Here is an 11,246-nt window from a genome sequence, read left to right as displayed (position 1 = left end):
TCTGATCCTCACCCCTCACCTCTCCATCCCCCCCATCAATTCTGCTCCTTCCACCCGTCACCAATTTTACCTCAGTTCTGCCCCCGCCCCTGCACAGCCTCACCTCTGCTCCAGCCGCTCCTAGCGGCCCCACTCCCAGGCCTGAGATGGGGCCTGCAGCCGGGTCCCCTCTCCTCCTCCCCAGGCTGGGGTGTGGCGCAGAGGAGCCATCTTGTTGCTCACAGGAGGAGCTGGGGGAGGAGGGAGCGGAGCAGCCCAGAGCTGTGGGGCCAGGCTCTTTCTGCTCCCTCCTGGGAAGGCCGTCAGCTCCTGAGGGGAGCGCGTGAGCGCCTTGCAGCAGCCGACTGGCTGCTCTTCCTTCCCCAGGTGGCAGGCGAATGAGGAAAGCAGCCGGTCTGAGGGGGCTTTCCCTACGGCAATACAAAAACACATTTCCCCCCCCGCCCCCCCGAAAATGTTGTTTCTTGGGTCCGTGACCCGGTGGTGACCCCGTACGCTTGAGGCGGGACTCCTAGGAGAACAGCTCCTGTTGGAGCAACGCGGGCCGAACCCAACGTTCGGAGCAACGTCCGAAAGCGGCCAGGCGCCCCCGCTCACCCGTCTCTGCCTCGCTGGGGTCAGCAGCAGCCCTTTGAGCCAGCAGGCCGTCCCCTTCGCCCTGCCAGACAGCTGAGCGGCCGTTCCCGAAGGAAAAACTCCCCTGTGCATGCGCTCGCCTCGCCCTCCCTAACAGAGCGGGGCCTTCGGTTTGTTTAATTCTTGTGCTGCGCCGGGGGGGTTGTTGTATGTCCAGCGGCGACCCCTAAAGAAAAGGCGCTCGGGTTTATTTACCTGCACTGTGTTCCCAGCAGGAAGTGCAGGACCCAAGTGCTGCAGGCAGACGCGACGGGCGCACAGGTACCGAACCGCCAACGGCAGGCCAGCTGAGCCGTTGGCTTTCCCTGGCACAGACCCCACCCGTGTAGGGAGCAGCCTGAAGTGCCTGAAACGGCCACCGCCCAAGAGTGCGCTCAGTAGCAGGGGGCCGGTGTGCACCCAGCGGCTCCAAACGACCGAAGCAACCAGCTGGGCTCCCAGCAGGCTGCGCCCTGGACTCCAGAAGGAGACAGTCGGATCAGTCTCCTGCCCAGCTGCCTCCGGGATTGCTATAGGTGGGCCACGCCCAGCTGCTGCCTCCTAATTGGTGGATGGCTGCCTCTAAGAAAGCCTAATAAATAGAATACTCCTTCCCGAGCCCAAACTCTTCACCAAACCTGCACATTCCCCAGCTCAGATACATCAGCATTTAACAACGTACCCGCTGACATTTAAAGCAAACTAGTGTCTGCCTCTAGCTCTCAGTCCAGGTAAACTGGAATCCTCCAGATTAAACTCTGTTGGCTCAATTCTGTATGAAATCTCAACCAGTCCAAAGGTTTGTCAGAGCCTGTGTTCATCTCTAGCTGCAGGGGTAGGAAGTAGTTGTCTGGTGTGAGCAGGACTTGGGAAGGAAGGCAAAAAATTGTAATATCTTTGGGACTGGGGCCATCTTTTTGTTCTGTTTGTACAGCACCTAGCACAATGGGGTCTTGTTCCATCACGGGAGCTCCTCAGAGTTACTGCAATACCATAACAACCAGCAAAAAGCTAGCAGTTTACCCTCTCAAGATGGACAGTAGCTGAAAGCTTTTTCGTTGGTTAATAGGAGAGGGAGGGTGAAGACAGCTTTGGGGAAGTCTGAGTCAAATAATTATCAGTGCATCTCCCTGAACTAATTACTGGGATCTGCCTGTTGTGTGCTTTTCACAGATCTGTACTAGAACCAAGGCCGTGATACAAAGGGCTAGACCAGCATGAATCTCAGAATACCGTTAACCAAGATGGCCCCTCTATATTATAGAGCAGTGGTCCCCAAACTTTTTACCTCATGCCCCCCCTTACCTGTCCCCCCCCCCACTGGAGCTGGGAGCAGGACTGCAGCTCTGGGAGGGGGGGGCATGGACAGGGGCAAGGGGGCTGAGGCTGGATCCACAGCTGGCAGCGGAGCCGGGAGCAAAGCCTCAGGCGGGAACCATGGCGCCAGGCCAGGAGCAGAGCTGGGTGGCGCTCCCTCTCTGCCCCCAGTGGGGGCTGACCCAGGCCCCAGCCATGCCCCCTCAAACGTTCCTCCACGTCCCCCTAGGAGGCATGCCCTAAAATTTGGGGACCTGTTACAGAATGTGGTCGGTTACAGAGCCAAGATTCAAGCTGATGTAAAAAGGTTCAGTTGCTACAGATACATCTGTTGTTCAATAAAGCAGTCATATAAAAAACAGTTGGCTTGCATAAGAAACCCTCCGATGCAAATTCATACACGGAAATTTACCTTTGGGGAGCTGCTGTAATTCCCCTTTTTGCAAGGCAAGAGGAAGAGCCTGGGAATGAGGCATAGCCAGAACCACATCAAACTTTCTGCCGGAGAACCGTGACACAACACCTCAGTCCTGACTTTGCAGTCTCGTCTGTCATTTCAACCTGGGGGCTTTCCTCCCCACACTGGAGACCACCTATAGCCCCATAACACAACAGGGCTTGAGGCAGCAGGCAAAAATCCAGTAGGCGCCTGGCTGAGATGAACAAATTCAGTTTAATATTTGTGGCCTAAACCAAGTTTGATCTCGGATTTCCAGAGAAGACAGTCAAATAAGACCCCCCAGCCCCCGGCTTTACAGCCAAATGTCAGATATGTGCCAGAACGGAGGACCATGCCAGCTAAGTGCCTGGGACTCGCTGTGGAGCTGATCACTATACAAATAAACCTTTCACGAGAATCAACACATTGATTCCCTCCATGAGCAAAATTAACAGAAAACTGAGAATTTGCCTAGGTTCTGGATTTTATTGCCCTTTACGCTAATTAAACTAATATTTCACAAGCCAATTTCCTCTGTAAAAAGAAGCTTCCTGTTTTCTCTCTCTCCTGTGGCTTTATCACCTATACGTGTCTTGGCTATGATCTTTATCTAAACAATAAGGACTTGAGACTTTATGGCAAGCGTTGGGAGTATTTTTTCTGTCTTGGAAGAAGGTCAAAGAGACAAACTCCTGGGGGCGAAATCTGGCTGCAGCCATTTCTCCATGCAACTGGCGGACGGTGCGGAGGGCTATTCGCTGCCCTAGATCACATGTGAACACATGGGACTACATGGCTGTTTACAGCTGGCATGGTGTTAGAACGGAGGTTTGCGTTTCTGAATCTAGCACAGCCACATGATATCAAGTCCTCCACCCCCTTAGCCAGAGCGCTCAAAGGGAAACCACATGCCCTGGGGCAGTTCAATTTATAGGGCAATAAAAGTCCTTTTATTTGGGCTTCATCCCTGTAGGGTTTATCTTCCACAACGTGTAGTAAGGGGGAAGAGCAGCTTGGGCTAAGTTCCATGAAGCACAGAGAATTTAAAAAAAGGGAATCACAATATATACAACAGAGCAAGCGTGTCTGGCCAGCCAGAGAAAACCACATTCAGGAGCCACTGACCTTCCCCTACAAGACACCACACAATATAACTAGAAAAGCTGCTTGAAACAGGCCGCTTTAACTTCCCTTTTGATTTTAGCCACAACAGCTGCCCCTTCTGCTCCAAGCAAACCCAGGCAATGGGGCACTTTATCTTCCGGGGTGGCCACCCGCATGATGGTGAGTCTGCGGTAACACAAGGAGACATTTAACCTCAGAATCCGACCCACTGTGGAAAAGTATCCTCCTCTCTTCTGTTTAAAATCATGTAACTCACTCTGCACAGCAACTTTTCGATAATAAAGACACATTTCAACTTTTTTAGGATCACCTTATGGTATAATCCCCGTTTTACAGAAGGGGAAACAGGCAGATACTGGTAGAAGTTCAGCAGTTTGACCAAGATCACACAGGGCCTGTTTTCCAGAAGAGTTAAGTATCCACAGCTCCCATTAGCTTGAATTGGAGTCATGGAGCTCAGCCCAAAGCCCATAAGGATATGTCTACACAGCAAAGGAAAACCTGAAGCTGGCATGTGCCAGCCAGCTCAGGCTCGCGGGGCTGTTTCATTGCTGTGTAGACAACACGACCCCAAGATCTGAGACCCTCCCAACCCACAAGGTCCTAGAGTCCAGGCTCCAGCCTGAGTCTGGAAATTTACACAGCAATGAAATAACCCTGCAGCGAGAGCCCTGTGAGCTTGAGTCGGCTGGCACGGGCAGTGGCAGGTTTTCCCTTTGCTGTGTAGTCACACCCTAAGAGGTGGAGCCAAGAATTTTCAACTGAAAGTTTTTGCATTTTTGTTTTGAAAATTTTCACGAACTCCCCCCCCCCCCCCAGTTGTTTTGCTGGGTTTTAGGCAGCTTGTAATTGTGAGTAACATAGAATGGTGAAGTCATGTGACTTCAAAGTGCTGTGAAGGCTGACAAAGCCACCATGTATTAACTCAACTGTAGTCAAATTGCACTGTAACAAAGGTTGAGCAAAGCAAAGCAGTATTAGAAAAGCATTCAAAATTCATGCTCTAAACCTGGCTCCTGGAGCCACTGTGGACAGGGCCAGACTGTATTCAGATCACGTTAACAAGCAGTGCCCAGACCTGGGCAGAGCACGTTTTCAAACATGCTTGGCCCGTGAGTTAAACAAGGAAGAGGTGACAGAGCGCAGCCTCTGGGCCACACTCTGCAAACAGCAGCCGATGTCCTCTCCCGGGTGAGGGGGCACAGTGCTTCCCTTCAACTCCCACTCTTCCTTGGCTCATGTTTCTATCTACTTTAGCTACTGGTTGGACCTCACCCACATCAATGGCAAAGTCAGTCTCCAATACAGATACAAGAACCCCTTTTAGCCACAATTACGTTTACCACATCCCTAAATGTACGTGATTTTCAATTTGACTGCTAAAAGCCTAAGCGAAGGGTGCAGAATTGGTGCAAGGATCCCCCTGGAGCATTTAGCTAGACCCAGGTAGACAAAATGCAATTATGCACATTGGAATTCAGCTCAGGCGCAAACACAGGGTAGCATAACACTATGTGTGAAGGCTAGACACTAGGGTTAGCTAACAACAGAGAAGCCGGGTTGAGAAACAAGAGAAGAGAGAGATCTGCTTTTGCTTGTAAATGTGCAGTTGTTAGAAGAGGCAGGACTTTCATGCCATTGCCCCCTTATCACGCCCTCTCCCACTCATCTCAAGTAACAGACACACTCCACTTGCAGACAAAACCTGGCTGCTGTAGTGTAGCTTGGTTTTATTTATGTCCACAAATATTTCAAAAAAATTACAAAATACTCAAATGGAGAGAACACAGAAGTCACGATTTCTGGGTTTCTACTCTGTTTACACTGTGTTATCCCATGGCAAACTACTCATATATACATTAAGCTTCAAGATATATATAAATGTAGCAGTCAGAATGTACACTCTGCTTTAACGGTGCAGTGAAACAAGCTCAACTATGACGACATAGAACAAGAGACGTTTCAGAAACACGAAAGCAAAATAAAAAAAATCTTCAAAACAGAGGAAAAAATGAGAGATTTCTGAAAGGAAACTAAAAGGTCTGGGTTATAATAACAGGGCATCGAACACCAAGATGGTTTCAAAAGCCATTGCAAATAAAGCTGTAGTTAATCACTGGATTGAGGTGGAAGAATCTCAGAGCTTCTTTGTGCCACGATGTCAGAAACATAAAAGATTCTACTACGCTGAAAAAAAAAAAAAAAAGATCAAGGGACAGCTTTTTGAATAGGGATTGCAAAGCACTACTTTGATCTTTGGAAAAATGGAAGGAGAAAGGACATGAAGGAATCAACAGCTTTTTCCTTAAAAAAAAAAAAAGACTGAAATAGAGAGGCAGCATCATGTGCGATTTGTGGTGGTGTCCTGCCTGCCCTTCCCCAGTTCTAGATGGTGAAAAAAACTGAATTTTGATGGAAATTTCCTTAAATAAAGCCTTCAGTACATTAATGCTCTTTGTTGGCCAGGGACATTTTTATTAGCACCTCTGCCATGATCCTTGCTGGATAGGTGTTAATGCTATTTCACCCCACAACCACAGACAGAGACAGAGACTGGAAGTAATGTACAAATATTATAGTTCCTGGTTCTAGGGTGAATCTCTTGGTATCCAAGCCCGAGAACTCCCAGGTGTCAAACCCTGGAGTCTTGGCAGACAGGAGCTCACACAGAGTTCTGATGGGACTGACTCACTCTAAGGAACTGAAATGGCATTAAAAGGAGAACTGGAATGAAAGGATGAGAAAAGAGATGAGATGGAACTGAAACTAGCCCTCCTCCTTTGGACACACATGCTACACAGATGGATAGACTAAGCCTGGAATTCCCTGATGCAGGTTTTAATTCATAAATCGGTGCCATTACCTACCCGTCAGTGCAGCCAATGAGTAGCAACATGGTAATGTTGGTTTCTGCCCTGTGTGGTGGTGAAGCACCATTCATGCCATGCCTTCCACAAGACTGAATGATTAACTACAAGTTTATCTAACATGGCTCAATACAGTCCTATGACATGACCACCACATATAACAGTCTACCACAGCAGAGCTACAGCCCTCAAGAGTTGAGAGAGAGAATGGAAGAGGTTATGTACCAGTAGAAAACATGACCAGCAGATGCAGATGTTCTCTGGATCCGCCACCCTCTGCCTTATCAAAAACATGGCTAATGCAACAACAAGAAGATGGTTTTGGTATGTGTGTGTTCAAGAAAGATGTGCATCTTGGCTTAGGCAGCGAGCAAAGCTATCTACAAAAATATATGCCTATTCTTCTACTGTGTGCACCCTTTCTCCTTTGCCATATATCAGCCATGGACACACATGGGCAAAGTTCTTCTTCCAGCCAATCTGGGCTATTCAGCATGAACCTGTTGTGTTGGGAGTCACCAATGTTACTAAATACCTTTGGCTAATCCCACAGCAGCAGGTTCCTTGATACACAAACCTTGAGACATGTTAGAAAACGCCCCCAAAAACAAGCAGCCTTCAGTAAGAGACAGGTTAAATTTAGATTATTGGTGTTGATGAAAGAACTTTAAATACACAACTCTGTAGTCCAATTGTCTAGTCTCTCCTTAGAAATATGTAAAACAAAAGCCAGAGAAAGTGGGCCCTGTCCAAAAATTCTTCCCACATAACACTGACTTTAATAGTTTGAGCTACACATCATATTTAAAGGAAGATACTACTACTTAGAATTTTTGCTACTACTAGCGTAAATTTAAAGAGATAGCTTAACACAAATTTAGCGAGACTATTGTTTTTAAAAGACAATAGAAGGAGGCAGATTGCAGCCAAATTTACAATAATCTCTACAGTAGAGACAGAAAGGGCAAGCCAGTTTCAAGGGACATCTGTACTGCTGAGAAGCAGAACTCAATAAAAGTCATCTGCAGAATGGAAAGACAGAATGATAATGGGGGGAAAAAAAAAGGGGGTGGGGAAACAGAAACAGTCATTTGTAACATTATCCCTGCAACTGCCTTTAATGCTTACTGTTGCTACCAAATCAAATTTCAAGCATTTGCCCATTTGAAATTATTGACACCCATTATTTCCCTTTAATTAAAGGGATAATTATATATATTTATTTTTATTAAAAATCAACTCTGTATTCTGTCACTATCAGGATTTGTGATGTTACTGAAAAAACCAAGATTGTTACATTTGTGGAGTTTTGTTATTTTTCCTCCCCGCCACCCAAAACATTATTTACAGACTTGAAAAGCCATGCTGAAGAACTGAGCTCTCTTTAAAAGTATGAAGATTTCCTACAATGTATTAAAATAAAAGTAATTATTTTATTATTATAGCACTTGGATTCAGAGCTTGTTACGCCACCTACTTGCAATCCTTATTTTTTTCGGGTTTTAATATATATATATATATATATAGATGCATTGAGTGTCTCTTCACGCACAGTGACTGTCGTGTTGTGAACCTGATTCTAGCACCTACCCCAAATCAATCCAACAAAAACACCCCGCCCCCCGCCCCCCCAAGATTGCAGGGTAGTTCTCTGAGAATTCCAAACAGTCCTGTATTTTCAATAGGCTTCTGAATAGGTGGTCATGCAGGGAAGCCCACACCAGTCTTGAGAAATCTTCTCTACAAATGAACACTATTTATGCCAGTAAGTCTTTAGCTGTTGGTAGGGGAGGTGGGTGTTTTCTTTAGATTTAAATATATAAAGAAATCTTTATAAGATATTCTTTTGCAGCTCTTATTGTATGTAAAAAATGTTCCATTCCTTCCCAAGGACTGGGGCTTCCATAGCCGGCATTACAAATAAATAATTTATTACAACTGTTTGTCACCTTCTTTCTTCAGTCGACTGAAAGAGAAAGAAAATGTGTTTTAGCGGACAAAGGGCATGTGGCTCAGCAATATGTTGCCTTTTGATACTAGCCTCACTGTAAAATGGGGGGGGCCCCCCGCGGGGAAGGGCATCAAAGTGCCACAAAGGGGACATGGGTGGGGGGCAGGAGGTCTGATTTCTCAGAGTGAACGGAGAACCAGCATGGTAACAAGTGGTGAAGAACACAGTCAGTCACAGGAGATGATGCGCTTTGTTTATCGGGGTCTTCTGTACACAAGTGAGATTATCAGCAGGTGCCAGCAAGCAGTGCAGCTGAACTGGTGCTGAACATGCTTTGCCCCTGTCTACACTTGCAGCTAAACCATGTTCAGCATCAGGTCAGCTGCCAGTCCTGTCACCTGGTGTCACAACACACAATTTTCCAGAGCACAGACAAGGTTTGAGACACCAAAGGAAAGGGGGCATGAGGCAAGCACATGCCAGGCTGCTGCTCAGCCATCCTCGCTACGAAGCAACATAAAGAGTGGACCTTGCTGGATGCCGGAGGCGGCGATTCCCCTTCTGAAGATCGCTAGCTGCCATTGCAAAACAGAAACAAGAGGTCTTCCAATGAAGGCAAATGGGGGAAAAAGAGGAGGAAAACCATTGCAATATAATAATTTTGGGAGAGGAGGAACTTGCATGACTGGTCGAGATCTGCCCAGCCATTCATCCAGCGTCTGTATTAGTTATGCTTTCACCAACTGTTGCCCATCAATAATTTGTTCAGATTTACTTGCTGGTGAATTCCTCTCTTATTTCTGTTCATGAGGTTTTTATTCTTCAAGGGGAGGAAGCGGGGAAATGGCAATCATAATGAATGTCACTAAAAGCAAAGCTAATTCTGCAGCCCATGACAAAGCTAGTTTATTCCTTACGCCAATTATTCTGACCTAGTTTCCAAAATCTGTCCCAGTCTCCTGTGACAAAGTGGGAATGTTCTTAATATTTTCGCTGAATACTGTGTGTGTGTGCGCCTCAGCTTCCCCTATGTATTACTCAAGTATCTAGATGGTGGGATAAGGGTGTGTGATAATTGCAGAGACCCCCAGAGGGCAGACGTGACTGCTGACTGGCTGCCGGGCCATAGAAAATGGCCGACACTTTGTGTCCTGGCAAATGATGGCCAGGCTCCCTTCTCTGCAAGGAGCTAGCTGAAGGTGTTGTAGAAGAGACTAGGTGACCTGTTTGCCCGGGAAAGAGACAAAGTCCAGAGGTAGGACAGGTGGGAGTGACTGAACCTGGGCTGGTGGAAACTGGTCAGTCTCCTGTTTTGGGACTCAGGGGGGAAACCCATGGTTCTGAGCTCTGGATCCCCCCAAGATGAATTTTGCTGAATGTTCCTGATTTCTGTGCTAAGAAGATCTGTTGTACGCTGTGTTCTCATCGACTAATAAACTCTTCTGTTTTATATGCTGGCTGAGAGCCACTGCTGAGTCCTCCCCAGGTGTCCCTTACAGGTGGACTCACTGCAGGACACTTACAGTGTGAACAGGGTGCTGAATGCGCCGAGGCCAGACCAGGAAGTGCTGAAGCTGAGAAGGCTTCTTGCCTTGGTGAATCTGTCCTGTGGTGGGGACACTACACTACACTCCTCCCTGGCTTCATTCAGGGCGGTTTCAGAGCACCGAGACTGTGATGTCGTGACACCTCCACACCAAATTAGTTTTTTCTGAAGCTTGATCTCCAAGCACATTAAGGTCACACTGACCACATGTTTGCGGGGAGGGGACCTCTCAGGAGAAAAAACTCAGGGAAATAGTAACAGAGCTTTTAGCTGCGTCTTCAATGTATCTCTCACCTGTAATAATCTTCCTGACTTGGTAGATGCCCACCGTGCATGTGGGGATGCCCGTGCAACCACTGCTGCTCCATAGCCAGTCTTTGCAGCTCTGCTGACTGGGCATGCATGGCCTGCAGTTGATGGGCTGCTGACATTGGAGGTGGGATAGCACCAGGCAGGTCTCGTGGGTAGGGGGTACCTGCAGGAGACATCACATTTATGCCCTTCACAAACATTAACTGGTTCTCGGTGCCCTGCAAGGTAGGTAAAGCAGAGCATTATCCCGCCACATTCCCATTTCACAGATGGGGACACAGATGCGCTGAGTGGTTAAGCAACTTGCCTGAGGTTATACAGCAAAACAGTGGCAGAACTGGGAATTAGAATACTGATTTCCAGTCTGCCCACTGTTCTAATCACTATACCTCATGGCTTCCCTACAGCTGCTACTAGGATTCAGCTCTAGGGGAAGTATTAGCAATGAAACAGGAGGTCTCTAAAGACTGTAACATAAAAAAGTTCAGTTTAAAAACGGTAAAGCAAAAGCATAAGAATTAAAGCTCCCAATTCCGTCCACTGCACATTTAGACCAGACGAAAGTGTTTACAGCTCGGATCGAAGTGCTGTCTAGAGGAAGGTCAGTGAAATGTTCTCACCAAAGACCGGGTGTCGGAGCATTTCATGCTCGTGTGGTGGCTGCCCTAGCAGCGGGTTGGGGATGGTACCAGGCGGGTAGGGGAAACGTGCCAAGTGGGGTCCAGCTGCCAAGGGATCCACCAGCGGGTGAACAGGTCCTGCTGAACCTAGAAAAGAAGATAAAAGGGAAGTTAACCAACTGCTTGGGGAAGCCTCACCATTTGGGGAACAAAAGCCATGTTACCACTTAAGCTTGTGCAATATCTGGATTAATTGGTGTGTAATTATGTGGAGTTTATCTCCACCTGACTTGAAGCCCACTTCTCTATCCTCAAGTGTTTGAAGTGACATCTGCTTGCCAAACAGTCTTAATTGTTAAAGCAACAACTCATGCCTTTCAATTTCAATAACGAAAAAGAAATCTGCCAAGTGACAGGAAAAATCAAACAGCAAAACCACTTACACATGCATTGT

General features: G+C 47.2%; 1 protein-coding gene across 15 annotated transcripts in view; it reads right to left on the bottom strand.

Moving 5' to 3' along the window:
- Positions 1–5,206: 5,206 nt before the first annotated feature.
- The window catches only part of RERE (arginine-glutamic acid dipeptide repeats), a 402,629-nt gene continuing 396,589 nt past the window's right edge, over positions 5,207–11,246 (bottom strand). For all 15 annotated transcript variants that reach the window (XM_073316831.2, XM_073316829.2, XM_073316839.2 and 12 more), the window contains 3 exons: positions 10,793–10,939; positions 10,155–10,335; positions 5,207–8,329 (listed from right to left, as the gene is read on the bottom strand). In XM_073316831.2, the coding sequence (XP_073172932.1) occupies positions 8,296–8,329; positions 10,155–10,335; positions 10,793–10,939 (362 nt within the window). In that variant the 3' untranslated portion in view covers positions 5,207–8,295. The remainder of the gene's footprint in view (positions 8,330–10,154; positions 10,336–10,792; positions 10,940–11,246) is intronic.

The sequence above is a fragment of the Lepidochelys kempii genome, chromosome 18 (assembly GCF_965140285.1).
Source record: "Lepidochelys kempii isolate rLepKem1 chromosome 18, rLepKem1.hap1, whole genome shotgun sequence".
NCBI classification, from domain to species: Eukaryota; Metazoa; Chordata; order Testudines; family Cheloniidae; genus Lepidochelys; species Lepidochelys kempii.
The sequence above is the reverse complement of the archived record's forward strand: the minus strand, read 5'-3'. Positions and strand labels throughout refer to the sequence as shown.